The 17,328-nt window shown below is 39.0% G+C and overlaps 2 protein-coding genes across 11 annotated transcripts in view; one reads left to right on the top strand and one right to left on the bottom strand.

The window, feature by feature from the left end:
- Window positions 1–17,328, bottom strand: part of LOC122570308 (venom dipeptidyl peptidase 4-like) — a 296,735-nt gene that overhangs the window by 255,259 nt on the left and 24,148 nt on the right. For 9 of the 10 annotated variants that reach the window (XR_006317782.1, XR_006317783.1, XR_006317781.1 and 6 more), the window contains one exon: window positions 1,596–1,815. Coding sequence is in view for 7 of the 10 variants with exons in the window: in XM_043732434.1 (XP_043588369.1) it covers window positions 1,596–1,815 (220 nt within the window). In the remaining 3 variants the exon portion in view is untranslated. Of the gene's footprint in view, window positions 1–1,595; window positions 1,816–14,904; window positions 15,025–17,328 lie in introns of those variants that run through there. The other variant, XM_043732438.1, reaches the window with a different exon arrangement.
- Window positions 3,315–4,933, top strand: LOC122570148 (septin-7-like). The gene is made up of 2 exons (XM_043732091.1): window positions 3,315–3,380; window positions 3,449–4,933. Exons 1-2 carry the CDS (start codon window positions 3,315–3,317, stop codon window positions 4,931–4,933), a joined length of 1,551 nt encoding a protein of 516 aa, XP_043588026.1.

Here is a 17,328-nt window from a genome sequence, read left to right as displayed (position 1 = left end):
TCTATAATTGGTAAGAACGTGTAATAAACCCAAGGACTTTTCTAAAACCCAGCCATAAACCGTAAATATTTCTAGGATTAGAAAATCCTTCGGAACAAACAGATGAACTGAAAAACATGTGTGGAAACAATGGAGTTAAACATTGATGTTTTATGGTGGATCATTGCGTTTATTGGGGGTGGAAATGACGGTAGGTGGGCCGTTGGCTGCCAGGTGGGAACGAGGGATGGAGTGCAGTTGTCTCACGCGACCTAACACAAGCGTTCCATCGCTTGCTGAAGGTCTGCATTCTCTATTCACACAAAGGATATAACTTAACAAACACGAAGATGGTACCCCGCTGGGGGTAGCCACCCACACGATAATCAAACAGCTAAAAAATTTCACCAAATGTCCAAATTGGACAAATTGTGAATGTAAATTATTAAATAAAAAAAAAAAAATTCTCTATTCTCTCCTTCTATTTTACTTCTTTATCTGTCTACGTGATTTTATTCATCTAGTAAGAAATTTCATCGGAACTCCGATCTAAAATACTAGATAATAAAATTTCATTAGATGGAAATTTCAAAATGAAATTGAAACGAGACTGAAATGATATTTTCAAAGGGAATTAAAACGAAGTTTTATTTTCGACAGTGGAGACTGGCTTACTTTGACAAGGCTATATGCTATGATCGATTATATTTAGAATTTCTATTACGATAAATTGACCAGTCACTTTTCGCTTGATTTCGAAAGCAAAGGTCACTTTATGCTTTAGGCACCTCATTATAATTCATCTCTTCAGCAAAACGGCTTTCTTGCGCTGGCTGAGATCCAAGAAGTACGATCAACTGACAATCGCAGAGGAATTGCGCGTGTTTATATAAATTCGTATTCTTAAAGATGCAAATAGCGTAACAGAAATTTGATTACATCTCTAGAAAATTATCTTTCACAAAGGTTGTAATATTTAATTCAATATTTAATTAGTACTAAACGTCTCCACTAAAGATAATGACAAAGACAGGGAATAAGAATTCAAGATCTAAAGCATAGCGAAGCATCTTTCGTTGAAACTGAAAAGCGTCCAATTCTCGTGCAGAAACCCACAGAAATTCTACCTCTCTTCGAAAAAGCTAATCTTCCATAAGACACCTAACTTATAAATTGAAAACGCAGAATCCAATGCGTGGTAACAGTAATCCTCATCAACCAGAAGAAACGTGCTGTATTGAAACTGAAAGAGACGCGATCTTGGTCCAGAAAGGCACATAAATGTTCTCCCGAAAGGCTAATCTTCCATAGAACGCCTAAGATACAAACTGAAAACCTAAAGTCTAACGCATGGTAACGTTAATGCTCGTCGACAAAAGGAAATATCCTTTGCTAAAACTGAAGAAGATGCAATGTTGGTCCAACAAGAGCTATGTCTGTTCTTCAGAAAAGCTGATTTTCCATAATGCAGCGATATGAGATATTTTTATTGTGGAAGAAATAATCCGCATCTGGCGAAATCAAGCGTCGCGCACGGTCTAGCCGCAATTTTTCGCCAAACGATCCAGAGAACGAGTAGTATTTCACGGGCCGTGCAAGAAATATAAGATATTTACCACTGATCCACGTGCCGTTGAAGCTCTTCGGAGATAACGAGCCCGCCAGCCATTCTTCAAGAGAAATACCAGGTGCGGCTGGCGTTCTCGAGCCGGAGGAATCCGGGCTTCCGGTTAGAAGAATCGTCGCCGCGATGACTAAGCCGAGCACGACCACGCCGACCAAGCAACCGGCCAGCAATCGTCGCCAATTCCGCTGCTTGTTCTTCGTCATCAGGTCCTGGAACAATTACCAACACTGATGTTATACCTGGTCCACTTCGCTCGCAACGAGGTGTACGTGTTCTTTACTCCGCGTTTTGTCTTGGCTGGGAAAGTTAGGAAGCCGAAAGATGTTAAAGACAGCAAAATGTTAAGGAGAGCAAGTGGTGTTGCTAGGTTTACGACGAGGATTATGGATGCTTCATCGTTTACGGTTTGTTAGGTTGTGGATCGAAGAATTCGTGGTATTAATCGTCTAATTATTTGACACGTTATACCGATGTCGGAGACAGGTAGCATTTGATTGGTGGCCTAGAGAGGGATCTTTCCTCGTACATGGCAGAAGAAAGGTATTGTTAATTACATGTCATCGATACGGACGATTATAATTAAATTCGCGTATTTTTACGCAAGGTTATATTTTTCTAGGTAGGAAATCGTTTTATTTAAGTATTACAGAGTATTGTAGAAAATACCTTGGGTACTTTGTGCATTTCTTTGAACGCATTGCACGCATTCTGTGCAATTTGGCATTTTCAAATTTCCTGCAAACATGCGAAAGTCCGCGGTCTAATTATAATTATCATAGCCTGACAAAAGTCAACAGCTATATGTAGTTTACTGTGAAAAATTTGCAAAAGTGCAAGGAAAGGGGAAATATATCTGATCGATCGATTGAATCAACTGACAATATTTCTCGCTATAGTAACAATAAAATTCTTAGATCAGAATGGGAAATTATTAGTTGGATGATCAATCGGTATTTCTTTTCTCGCAATCAAATAAAGATAAAGATACAACTATGGAAGATTAACAGGGTAAATGGCGACCAATCGAACGCTTTCGTAATATGTTTCTGAACGTTGCGTTTCTTATTTCTAAGAAAGCATGAAATCGTTTCGCTACTTATCGCTGATACAAACGTGTCACTTTTTTCTTCTATCCCGACCCGGAAAAAAAATCCATTTGGAGGGGTAACAATTCTTCGTATTCTTTCGTGTTTATCTTTGGAATCTTTTCAGCGCGACGTTTAACTTCCCCGATGAGAAATTCATCCGTGCATTTCCTCGACCATGGAAAGCATTTCAGGGCAAGATGAAAGCTACGTTAAGCCACGTTCACACGAAGCAAACTCACACGATTACAATCACGTTTTTGCTCCTTGCATCATATATGAATGTAGTATCGTGGACAAAAAGACGTAAGAGATATCGAGTAAACCATAAACAATGTCGCGAGAGCCGAGACGCCGTCGGGCCCATCAATGTGTCATGGGGAAAATCAGCCCGTTAGGCAAATACCTGCTTTTCCCCGTAATAAACCTAAGGACTGTTCCAAGGACCATCTATAAATCAATAACACTTACAGGGTTAATAAACTAAAAGTTTAGGTTTATGGTGGGTTCTTGAAGTTATTGAGGGTACGCGGTGAGGACCCGCACACATCTGGCCTCTAACGTGGATTGTCACAAGTGTGTCATCGAGCCTTCAATTGAATAGTTTCGTAGGAAAGGGCTACATGACCCTGGCTAGAGGAGTCAGTGTCGGTGGAGAAGCCACAGGGTGCAAATCGAGAAGTCAGAGAGTGCGAGTCGCGTTGTCGAGAGAATGTTGCTAGTGTTGTCGAGAGTGTGTGCTCCGCGTGAATTATAGCACGTTATTGTGATTTCCGCGATATTACAATTGAAGGCTCGTCTGGGATTGGACAAGACAGGGTTTGGTGTCACGTCGATGGATATGGAAGACAACAATAAACGGAAGTGGAACAGAAGCAGCGAGGACAAGGAAACCGCTGTTCTCCATCCACGACCAACGCCACAGACCAAGCCCAAAGAACTCGATGGTTACGTGGGTTTCGCGAATCTGCCTAACCAAGTCTATAGAAAGATCGTCAAAAAGGGATTCGATTTTACTCTGATGGTCGTCGGCGAGTCAGGACTAGGAAAATCCACTTTGATCAATTCCATGTTCCTCGCTGATATATACAGTGATGAGTATCCTGGTCCTAGCTTTAGGATGAAGAAAACCGTAGCCGTAGAGGCTAGCAAAGTATTGTTAAAGGAGAACGGTGTAAATCTCACGTTGACCGTCGTTGATACGCCCGGATTTGGCGATGCGGTCGACAACAGCAATTGTTGGGTACCGGTGATCGAATATATCGAATCAAAATACGAGGAGTTCCTGAACGCCGAGTCTCGTGTAGTGAGACGGCAGATACCAGACAGTCGAGTACATTGTTGTCTCTACTTCGTCGCACCCTCCGGTCATAGTTTGAAGCCGTTGGATGTAGAGTTCATGCAACGTCTTCACGACAAAGTTAACATTATACCTGTCATCGCGAAGGCGGACACCATGACGCCAGACGAATGTGCTCACTTTAAGAAACAGATTTTGAACGAGATAGCGCAACACAAGATAAAAATTTACGAGTTCCCGGAAGTGGAGGAAGAAGGAAAAAGTAAACTGCATAAAGTTCTTAGAGAAAGAGTGCCGTTTGCGGTGGTGGGAGCAAACACCGTGGTCGAACACGATGGTAGGAAGGTTCGTGGAAGGAAGTATCCTTGGGGAGTTGTAGAAGTGGAAAATTTGGATCATTGCGACTTCGTAGCACTCCGAAACATTGTGATTAGGACGCATTTGCAAGATTTAAAAGACGTGACAAATGATGTACATTATGAAAATTTCCGACGTCGCGCGTTAACCGGCGTTGGAGTGGATGGAAAACCAACAAAAGTCGCCGATAAGAATCCGCTGGCTCAGTTTGAAGAAGAGAAAAGGCAACATAATAATAAAATGAAGAAAATGGAGATTAATATGGAGCAGGTGTTTGAAATGAAAGTCACAGAGAAGAAGCAAAAACTTAAGGACTCAGAAGCGGATCTACAAAGAAAGCACGAACAAATGAGACGCTCTTTGGAACAACAAGTACGTGAATTAGGGGAAAAGAGACGAGCATTTGAGACTGAAAAGTTAGCATGGGAGCAACAGACTGGACACAGTATAGAAGAATTACGTAGACGCAGCCTAGAAGGTAATTCGAAAGAGGCTGTCGGCGGTAAGGATAAGGAGAATAAGAAGAAAGGACTATTCCAAGTCAACTTCAGAAAGACAACGGTGAAGAGTGAGCTTAAGGGCTGAAGGGTTAACCCTTAGAATGCTGAATATTCGCAGCCTATGCGGTCCGTACGGACGGCGCGCGGCCAGCGTTGACGATCGCTGTGGACGGAATACTTTTTCACTAGACTGAACTGTGTTGATTGACTATTCAAAGCGCAAATTGTAATGAGTTATAGTAATTCTTTTGCACGAGATTCAAATGATTCAGGAGCGTTATTTTTTTGTATTATTTATCATAAACATTGAAATTTACAATAAACTAGAATTTGGGTAATAAACTAGAAAACAATATACGCACACAAGTTAATAGTTCAGTTGTATGTGAAAAATGAAATTCGCGTGTCGCTCCTTCTCTTATTTTTCACACAAACAACACATTTTCTTCTTGATAATTGTGTTGTGCCGGCACGATTACGGAATTTTGATCGAAAATGCCTATCAATTAAACGAAACGGTAAATCCTCAGACTTTCTGTTACGTCGGGCGACACACACGACCGAGTCACATCCGCAAGCAAAGGCGGAAACTCCGCGAAGCGTGCAACGTTTCGATTTCTACGACGATTGCACCGACCCCACTGCGATTCCATTCGCGACAGGATCGATCGACACTCGTGCGGTGAACCGCGATCATTCCATTCCATTCATCCGTCTGATTCTGTGTGAGGATGGCCTAAGGGTTGCGGCACGCGCGATCAACTTCGAATGCAACGGGTAATTCTAAGAACGGACGAGAGGATTCGCCTGGAATAATCATCGTTTGAGCCGTAGCAATTTTTATATGACAAATCGAGAACGCACGCGGTTTTCTTTTCAATGGAATTCTTTCTTGGCTGTGTAATAATAAATGTTTTTTATGCAGCGAAAAAATTGGCAGTAGGAGAAGGAAAGGGGGAGAAGGAGAACAGAAGAGGAGGCTGGAAACGAAGACAGACTTACAGATGGATCACAGTCTTTATTATTCGATTATTTAATCGTCCGATCGTAACAGCTTCGAGTACGTACTAATTAATTGGAAATTATGGGATTCGTTTCGAACAATGGCAAAGACGCGTGCCACGAGAATATTACGTAGCAAAAAGAGCAGATTTAATATACATTCGTGTTTGATATATTTGAGCTCAAATTGACTTGAAGCTGAGCACCATGCTGAGTTTACTTTTAGTTTTAATTCTAACTTAGCGAGATTATAAACGTAGGAGGATAAGTTTCGTGTTACTTACGTTAGCATGTAAGATAAGATATTACGAATGGGGATGTAATCACGAAGGCATGCATCACAAGCAAATAGCAATATATCTTTTCGCCAGTCTAATATCATATCTTACGTTTTTAATGCGATACGGTGCGAAACACAAGATAGGCAGCGAAAGAAAGCAACTGTTTCTATAAATACGAAAACATACACAATATACTGTACAATACAATGCATCCATGCAATATACAATAAATATTCGTGAATGTGAAAAATCCTTTGAATAGTTCATTTAAACAAACGAATGCCCATTTGCATGGTACATCCCTGTCAGAGTAAAATAGAAAATAAACGATGCTTTTCAAACTTTGATAAATTCGTTCCCATGTAGCAAGCCATTAAACTAATTCAATTTTAAATTCGTCGCTAAAGAGATTGTAATTCAAATAAAATCGCCTAAATGGAATTTTATCTGCACGAAAGATAATTATATTCCTACTCTGTCTGCAATGTAGAGGGATTTCTGATCCTCGTTTGTACATAGATTTATCCGAATACTCGTCCGGATGACTGGTTGTTCGCGAGTAAGCCACCGTGAGAGGGTGGCACCTTTCACCTGAGTATTCCTAACGCTACCACGATAAATCTAGATATCCGAGAATTTCGTGAGAGAAATAGTAGAAACGGTTGAACAGAAGTGGATAAGTGACAGAGGGATTCTTTACGTTTAGAATTCCCGATCGCGAGTATTTCGTCTAGTCTACGTTTGTCTATGTGACACGCTTAATTCTTCGAACCTTGGAGACAAAATTTCGACGTTCGCGTACTTATACGTGTACTTTAACGAGTTGTTAAGAGTTCAGCGAATGAAGTTTGTTCGTTGGTAAAGACTTGTCTTAAGTTTTGTACGGGATTTTCCTTTCCAGAAATTTTTCAGAAACAGACATCGAAGAAAGCTGGTGTTATTAAGTGTCGACAAAACTGGTCTTAAATCTGCAGATTTTCAAAATATTTACATACGTACCGGGTTTTCCATACTTCTGAATAATTCATTCAGCAGAGACGGATAAGCATAGTAGGTCAACTTGATTCTCGAAGAAACTCTACTCGACGAAACAGGATTCCAGCGTTATTTATACGTATTATACTCATACATATACTTTAACGAGTTACTAAGTGACTAAAGAATACAGTTTTCACAGGACTGATCTTAAGCTTTGTACGGTATTCTTTTAAAAAAATTGATAAAACTGGTCTTACATCGATGAACCGTAATTGATAAATCAGAATATTCGTATACTGAACTTTCCATATTTCTGAATTATTTGCTTAGAGGTAGATAAGCGACAAGTGGGGGATACTTTGCTCTTAGAATTTTCCCATCGCGAATATTCCAACTCGTCTTACAGCAGGTCATTTAGTTCTCGGCATTCTTGCACTTGTCGTGATCAATAAAAAAATTTATCCGCCACGATAAATCACACGGATTATCCCCTCGCGGGGATTATAGTATTTTTTAAGCGGTCGAAGGATCGTTGGAGAATTTACGGGTAGCGAAGGAAAATGAAATCGTACTGCGAAGCTCGTGTAATAAAGGGTATAATAAAACGGTGGGATCTTCAGAAATCTCACAGCCACGTACAGCTTCATCCAAAAGTCGTTACCTGATAATTTACATCTGTTTCTCCCGTATAAGTATCGTTATTTATCTTAGAAACAGAGACGCATGTTTTCATCGGACGTTACGATTACTATTTTCATCGAAGTTTCATTATTGGATGAAAAAAATTCGAAAAATACGTTTTTTCCTATTTTCGTTCGTAGCTCGCATACACAAATTTCCGTGCGAATGGATTACTCGGTAAAAGAAATGACTAAGAATTATTATTTGTAGAAAATTTGTTAAGGCTTCGGAACGACTTAAATCTACGTTCGATAATATGCAATTTAAAACATGAAAATTGTTTTTAAATTCCCTATTTGCCAGGGTATTCTAAAAGAGAAAAAATATCAGCACTTCTCGTTCCGCCTTTGAGAATAGCCTTCACCCTTTCACGTACTATTCGCCGACTATTTCGTTACAGGTAAATTCCATTAAAATTCCTTGAATCGGAGAAAACCTAATTTTTGTAGAAAAGAACAAAGCAGAAAATTTCCTATTCGACACAATAGAGACGAGGGAAGTTCTTTGTGGTTCAATCTTCCACCCGCCGCAATATTCTTCCTGCACATTAATTTGTCAAAGAACCTATAACCCCACTCGTACAGAGAGCAATGATATAAAGTGTCACGTTCGTGGAACCTAGCTTTTAGATGAAAAATGTTAGCTCTACGGTTCCGTACAATGTTTTATTTCGTTCAACCGCTGTATATTATTGAAGTGATTAACTTGGGAAAAACGTAACATGATCTATGAATCTCAGCGAGATAGTATGACACGACCCAATTATTTTTTCAACAAATTTCTATTCTGCACGTGTATGGGTTTCTAGTATAATATCGAATCTAGTCGCGAATATTCCCGAAATAATTCACTTGAAACAAATGTCAAATGACTAGTCGATCAATTTTTCGCAGAATTTCCTACCGTACCATCCAGCAGTCTCTTTGTATTCGTATTTTATTCTACCTACGTAAAAGACAATCGAAATCGCGTTATACCGTTCTTTATTCCTACATCCTTTCCATCCATAGATATAATAAAGATACAATTAAATAATACGAAACAAATATAATATCAAGATTATTGAGATATGTACAATTGTATGTGCTAGACTACGTTAGCTGCGTAGTAGTGATACGTGTATGTGAATATCAGTGTGTGAAAGTATGTGCGTGCGCGGCGTCTCGAAAACAAAGCAATGTAAACTGTTCGGTTAACAGTCTGGTACGGAAGAAGGTGAGACGCGTGCAGGTGTATCGATGAATATCTTTGAAATCATTTATCAAATAAATATATAACTATTCTAATATAAATTCTAAGTGTAAATTTAGCGTTTCTATACCAATATTTCGGCAATTAAGATCCAAAATTCTCAACAAAGATATTCCTTAAATCTGGACTTAACGATTTAATCAAACCAACGTCTCCAAAGAGACCTCCATCCGTGCTCAACTTGCAGATATTCGCAACGAACCAACGAATACGCTAGAAAAGTGAAAATGCTGAAGACTAACAACTTCGAGCGAACAATCGCTAAGAGAATAACACGATTGTAAAAATGTTAAATGATAATATGCTCGGCGGCACGATCGTCACATTGAAAGACGAAAAGCTGAGTTTTAGCGTCAGTGTAGTCTGTTGTCAGAGGAATTGTCATCGAGTACGATCGTTTCTAGCAGCAGGATGGATCACCGCGCATATAGACAGGTATAAAACTTTTACGAGCATAATTGAGGATTCGCAACCACTCCGGAAGAACGATAAGAAATATATGGTTGGAACGTGAGGTAATATCCAGCTGGTGTTATTACGACGCCCTTTGGATTCTATATATTCTTCCTGGAGAAGTAACAGGCTAATGTATGTCTTTAACGGTGCAAGTTAAACGATCCTCAACACCGTACTTATAAGCCTCTTTTATCAAAATTAAATTTCCCTCTCCCCGCGGGCTCATCCATTCTTCAGGAAGGCCATTAGAAGCGCGTATGGATGAAAAAGGCCTTTCATTAAACAGAATCTCACCGAACAAAATAATTATTTTCTAAAGGTAACTTTATCTGCGTTGCCTTTTCGACTCGTAAAGGGGAACAGTATCGAATGTTCGCGGCTTTTGCAAACTTCGCTCGGATTGTTTTACACTTCGTGTTACACCGGATTTACGTACTTTGACGATCACGCTGCTTTCCATCGATATCGTTTGTCGCAGGATCCTCAAATATTTATGGAAACAGTTTTCTAAAATGACTCGTTTTATTCCGGACCTCTGATCTATCTGTAATATCTCTGACAACCGGTTTTCAGCTTTAATACTCCTAGAGTCTATGATCTTTTTATCGATATTGCAAGATTCTTTTTCGAATCTTTTTAGGCGTATCTTTCGAAACGTTCCATTTATTATATAATTTCGTTGTAATTTCTTGATTTAGTATCCTGACGTGGATATGTAAGTTACCCGAAGCCAATGGTTCTTCGCTATCCTAATTAAACTCTCCTAAGTAGTACCATTGCTCTTATCTTGTCATATAAAATTACAAAATTGTTACAATATTTTTGTATACGTACATATATACAGTGTGTTCAAATAATTCGTTCTCTGCTTCATAGATTTTTTACAAAACTGTAACCGCAAAGTCCACGATTCCTCATTGCGTCAAAGTTTCCTAAAAAGTGACGTTATTCTTTGCTTCTACCGTAGAAGCATTCTAAAACGATTCATTTTCCTTCGTGTACCTAATTCATAAAGACCGTACTACCGTGTTCTACTTTTTCTAAAAAGTCCTGCTGTTTTACGTATTATATTTTCTGCTCCTTTGTATGAAATTCGATCGTAACTTTAACAGGTCTCCGTCTACAAAGATACGGATGTATACTAAAAATCTCGAGTCTGTGAATCTGAAAGTGGCTATCAAATAAAAAAAGAAAACGCGAAGTGAATTTCCATGGATAGATGGCAAAGGAGGGCTGAATTTGTTGAGGATAGAACGATCTCGAAAATCACAAGGTGCGGAAGTAAATTTCATTTATCGAAACCGATGAGACGATATTCTGGTCGAGGCTGGAAGAAATTCGACCGGTTAACGATCGATACGAGAACCGTTGGATGCTTTCTGTCGCCACCTTTAAAGTGCTTCTAACCATTTTTTCTGATTTACGCGAGCACCGGTCGTCGAGATTTATCGGGCCGTCGCATAAAAGGGTAACGGGATTCGAATACGCAAGAAAAGAGACATAACTTTTTTCCGTACAATTACCTTCTTACGAGATTCTATGAAATATCTATGAAGAAATTTATCGAACCGATCGACAAGTTTCGTCTACTTTTTGCTCCGATAAAGAAAAGTCGACTTCCTTAACTGAAATGTTTATCAATCGATCTACAAATTAATTACTATTTCATTGCTATATAAATAAACGTATAAATTAATTGCTATTTATCAATCGTAATTCATTAACGTAAAACTATTATTCGTTCTAGGTATCTTTTAGTATCTGCGCAAGATAATTCTCGTTACGCGAATCAATATGGAATTTTCTCTCTTGCCAAACATTTTGTTAAACGTCTAAACATCTATCGTTACGAAGTTTCTGAAATTATCTTTTCATTAAAAATATACCATTAACTGAATTGTAGGCGGTAGTAGCGTTGCCCAGAATGTATACCTCACGATTTTGTCGATTGAAACAAATATTTATCGACATCCAAACATCAAATTGTAAATATTCAAATAAAATACAACGACGAAACTTTCCGATGTATCTAAAATAAACAAGAATGTAAATCTATTCACAACAGTCAGGGAAAAGTTGTGGAAAAACTGTTTCGTTTGGTCTTTCGCGTCAAAATCATCGTCCGCAATTGCTTTTTTTTTCACTGCAAATAAAATTACCAACGTTTGAACGGGCAATTCCTCTACGAACTATACGAGCAAGCGAATTATTTCTGTCGCCGTTTTAATTAACAAAGGAGCAGGTTTCTGGTAGGACACGTCGTGAAAAATATCACCACGTATTTCGCAAAAATGGTAACGCGCCTTAATTCAACGCGTGATATAATCCTCGCAGACGTAAACGCGTATCGATTTGCAATTTTTCTTTTCATTCCGACTGCGTTATAACCGTTCCCCTCTAAATATATTTTAAACGCCGCATTGTGCCCCAGCGATTTATAAATCGAGAAATATCTGTTCGAACAATGGTTGTCCATAATAGATGAGAGAAAAATATCTCGACTTTAAAGCAGTGTATATATCTATATATATACACACACATACATACAACAGTATATACGTATATATACCTGTGCGGTTGATTAAAGCAAAAGAAGTATGTATATACTTGGTGCAAGGAGCTAGATGGGAGAAAGTAAAGTAGCGGATCTGCGCGATACGCGCACATCATTATGAATGAACCCCGAGTTACTGTAATTACAGAATTTTAATTGGACTCTGGCAACTACGAAAGTTGTAGGTCGGACGGGAGCAGCAAACTCTAGCTGTAAATCAATTTCATTAAAATATTCCCAATTATATAAAAATATTAGCGGGAACGAGCTGCGTTTTAATACGACGGTCTCTTTTAATTCGGACTATTTTAACTGTTTCCGAGGTTTCTAGAGTTTGCGTTTCGAAACGTATCGCGTGATCGGCCGGAAGTAAATAAAACGGATCGCGTTAGCGAATTTTATTTCCAGGCGAATTGCGCAGAATTAATGGAAAACTCGGTGTACGAAAAATTGTCCAAGCATTTATGAATTTAGTCGGCAACCTACTATTGCAGTGTGTCAACAGTAAACATTCGGCGCGTATCAACACACGTACCTGAGATTTCAAGTAAATACTCCAGAATTCAACATTTCGAAAGTTATTAGGTTGTCGGAAAAGTGTCTTTCTTTCACAGACACGTCTTTTACAACGACGCATCTTTATACAAACATGAAACCTAACTCGTCGAACGTTGTGATTTTTATTTCGATATAACAAAATGGATCGTACGTAATTCGAGGAAATAATATAAAAAGGAAAATTTTGTGCATCCATTATTTCCTCAAACTTTACGGACGACCTAATAAAAATCCTGGAGAAAAATTCATCTTTCTAAGAATGTAACTGAGAATTAAATTACCTGCTTGAAAATTCGGTTATCCGAAGATCAGGTGCGTTCGAAATTCAGGTACTCGAAAAATTGCCGGACTCTCGGGCATCTTCGAAACTCCGGTATCGAAAACTCAGGTACTCGGGAAATGTAGATATGAAAATTTGGTTACCAGACAACTCATGTATCTAGAAACGTATATACATAGATACTAAAGAACTTGACTTTCCAAGAAACTAAACTATCTCGCCTTTCCGGAGAAACTGGCCTCTTTTGAACTCCGAGAAGAACGTCATTTTATAGATTACTAAAAAAGTAATAAAATAATACAAAAGCACGATTTCTCACAGGAAGTGCACAGTACGCTGAAACTGAAGACCAGTTTTACCGAAAAACAAACGCGTTTATGACTCGAATACTCGACGACTCGTTAAAGTGCGATATTGTCTGTACACGACGTCGGATGTGAAAGGGTTGTGAACAGACGCAAAAATCATTACGATACGGATTTCACCGGAATCCTATTTCTACGGATACCGTTACAAAGGTACGGCAAGTTGGTACGTGCAATTTCACCATTGAGACGCCGAGTTGAAAAGGTCAGACGGCATTGATACAGGAACGCACCTATCGTCGTGGAACTGGCGTACGAAGAACAGGTAAGTAGGTGCTTCGGTATTCAACATCGCGAAGAGAAAGGATGCAATTAAGTGCCTATGCCTATCTTCCAGTGAAAGCCAGCCAAGCGAACGAAGATGCGAAGAGATGTGCTCACCCTTCGGAGATTAATACCTCTTTCACACCGATGCGAACCAGGTCATTCAACCGGCAGCATTGTGGAAGTTCCCGGTGCAAATGTGCTCGATTAGTAATTGGTTTTGAATACGGTCCAGTCACGATAAATCGATCGTTTATTCCAACGGAAGTCTGTCGAAATTTCTAAATTGACGCGCGTTCCAGCAAATACACGTTTCAACGAGTAAAAAAAGAAAAGAAAGTAACGGGGGGAAAAAAGAAGAAGGAGGAAGTCGATTTTGCTTTCAGGTAAAATATGTTTCCTCGTTCGATCATCGCCGTAAGCGTTTCAATATGGAAAATATGGTATTACAAATTAATACATAATCCTGAACATACGATAATTATACACGAATATATCTTTTGGTATATTACATTGCTGCATTAATTACTCATTAAATACACATAATAACACGACCTCTACTCGTTATCGATGACTACGAATAATTAGGACGCTCTAGTCATCAGACTGGATCCACGATGAACGATTATTCGATCCGATAAAGACACGCTAAGAATGACTTTGCATGTTATTAAATTCTATTCCTGCTACGGCGATCTTGCAAAGGAGATTCGATGCCAATCAGCCGCGACATTATAAAGTTATAAAGCGAACATCAAACATGGTAAATGGCCGAATGCTACAGGTGAGAAACGTGACGAGTCAGTCTCTTGCGAAATGAGACAGCAATTACGAAATTCGATAGGTTTTTCATCAATGCTACGTCAAAATTATCTTTGATATTGATATCGGATTTGGATTTTCGTAATTTGATTTGGACCATCTTCCTATCATATTTTGGATATGGCAATAACGTTGATTAGCATACGCAGATTAGTATTAATTGGATTAAACTAACGTAACGATCAAATAACGCCACCATTAGGATCGTACGAATAATTTTTAACACGCTTTTCTGCGTCTAAACTACGCGACATTCTCTCGTTCTTTCTAATTTAAAAAGCAACGGTGTTTCGTTATATAGTTCGATCGTTCTATGCAAAGTTCAAAATTGTATTTTAAAACGTTGAAGCGTAGGTGACTGAAATAATAGCACGCTACGTGCAGTCGTCGATTAAAGTGTCATTAAGCCGCGTGAGTTAACTCACGAGACTGGTACGTGTGAGCCACGAATGGGACAGAAATTGCATGCTTCTAATATCAGCGTGGTCTTCCTTTTACATTTTTCTTTTTCTTTACTCTACAGATAGCATCGAGGAACAATGGAAGAATAGATTGCAACAGTACCGTAGCTCGATGCATCGTCGTCGTTCTAAAGGCAGTGTTCGCATCTCAACCTTGACGACTTTCACATGCAAGTATTGCCCAATACGTAAATTCGACCCTGACGAACGGGACCGGTTCCAGGTGCAACTATGATACCCCGTTGGTTTTCCAATGTCGTTGCATAATCCTGCAATAAAAGCACTCCACTTCGCGATTAAATGTTACTCTAGTTCATTGGATCGCTCTTAATTGAATCGTACTTTTTTATCCATAGAAAATGTCGCAAGTTCGAACAGATATGACAGGATAATTGTTAGCACGGTTTCTCGTTACGACAAAGATTTTTTTCAGAGCGTCTACTCTTCCAATCGAAACGAAAGTCAGATAAAATACAAATCGAAGGAGTTGGTGTGTGTTTGTCCGATGCTTACGAACATTGCAAGGAATCTTCCAAACATTTTCTATGGTAGAAAAATTTCTTAAATTCGAGGAAGATACGAAAGGATCGTTAACGATGTGATTTCTCATTTTCATCGTGTCGAAGCTTTTTATTTAGACCGTCAAACTGGAAGAAAATTGAAACATACGTGTATCATACATAATGTGTATAATATACAACGCCTTCTTCAATCCTTCGATTCCATGTTCGGAAATGTCAAAGTACACAGCAGAGTCCTATTTTCCATTTCCCTACAGGTCCCATTTTCGAATCTGCTTATGTAAAATAAATTAAATACAGAGAACGGAACATGATCTCGACTATCAAACGGCTTCCACGAAGCGGAACTTTCGTATTGGAAATAACTTTGGATTCATGAATACATATTGAACTTGATCCCACCAGTGCTCGCGAGATATAATACCCATTTTTCGAAAATTTATCTGGCCAGCCAAAGTACCTATCATAAATATCGGCCTGTAATTAACCGAACTCGATCCACAACATCGTTACATATTTTGGTTTCGATAATTCGCTTTGTATATCGCATTATTCCGTGTGATTAGCTGTACAGCTTCTTCGTTCGACTCTAATTTCGGACAATCGGAGCACCGGCAATTTCACGAAAAACCGATATTCCAGCATTTACCGGAACCAACGTAACTCGATATGTAATTGCGTAGATTCGCAAACCAAACCAATTTCAAAACGGAAACGATGCACGAAATGCTGCAACTTTTCGTTCGATAAGCTTCGGTGTTACATGCAAACGAGACACACGAGGGTTCCACGATGTTTTCTTTTCTCATAGAATCGGAAAATCGAATTGCGAACAGCGTGAAAACCGTTGTCTATCCGGAGACGCGTATCCCGTGGCGTCATTATCAATTGAGTTTGCAACGCGGTCTCGCAGGAATGCGAATGTTTCACGTAACATGTATTTTCCCCCTCGTTCGCGTTTACGGCTTGTTTCCATGTAATCGTTTTATCGGATTCGGTGTCAAGGGTATGAAAAGCACTGGCTGATCGAGCAATTATTTATTAACCGGACGTGTACATACAGTGGCCCACGAAACCGTTCCAACACTTGCCACAGCAACCTTCTACATATCGAGTGTATGTTATCGTTGAAAACAATTTGAAGTTTCGCTGACGATGTTACGAAGGAACATGATAAGACGATTACAAAAAAGATTAAGACGGAAACTTCCGGTGTTAATGTAATCGGTGATATTTAAGTTGCAAGTTGCATATAGCGATATATATATATATATAGCAAGTAATAAAATCGTTATCGATAGGTTTTTTAATTTAGGTTTCTAGCCTTAGGTTGATCGCTGCCAAAAAGATGATTACTGTTGCTCGTAATTACTCTTTCGTCGTTAATTTCTATATTTTGATGAGATTCGCGTATACTGTTACTACAAATCGACCAATGATGAACACGTCTGTATCATCGCAAATAATGTAAAATGTATTTCGAGCGGAATTCTTTCATCCAATTTTCACTTCTGACGTTATTAATGGCAAACATATACGGCTAGTAGATATCGATAGCAACGGTAGTTAACGCGAAGCGGTATAATACAAAGTTTTGAGCGTTCAAATACTCGTAGACGGTTCTGTACGTTGCTTTATATACGCGAGTTTCGAGGTTTCTAATTAAACGAAAGGATCGATCGTTAATCATTGGAGGAATAAACAGTCGACAGATAAGGATCGTGGATATAAAGTTTCGCTGGTATATTAGTCGAAAATGATCCTAACAAGCTAAATGAAATTCCGGATAACGCGGAGAACTTAAGCTGCCGATTATTTCAAAGGATTTTAAATCCTCCGGCGATTTTATCTCTTCGTCCGTTCAACTTTCGAATAACTCGCGCAAATTGGACGAGATTTCACGTGAAATGAAAAATTAAGCTACCTAATTAATCTAAGAGGTTGAAGCCGGTGTTTCACGGAATATACATAGCTCTGTCCTGCGGCTTTTGACGTCACTTGAAGCG

Source organism: Bombus pyrosoma, linkage group LG8 (genome assembly GCF_014825855.1).
Source record: "Bombus pyrosoma isolate SC7728 linkage group LG8, ASM1482585v1, whole genome shotgun sequence".
NCBI lineage: Eukaryota > Metazoa > Arthropoda > Insecta > Hymenoptera > Apidae > Bombus > Bombus pyrosoma.
Note: the sequence above shows the minus strand (reverse complement) of the source record. Positions and strands in the feature narration are given on the sequence as shown.

Bases quoted from the DNA above. Each gene is read 5' to 3' on its own strand.
- LOC122570148 (XM_043732091.1), top strand. From the start codon at position 3,315: ATGACCCTGGCTAGAGGAGTCAGTGTCGGTGGAGAAGCCACAGGGTGC. The intron at 3,381-3,448 runs GTGCGAGTCGCG...CGTGAATTATAG, and splicing joins GCAAATCGAGAAGTCAGAGA to CACGTTATTGTGATTTCCGC.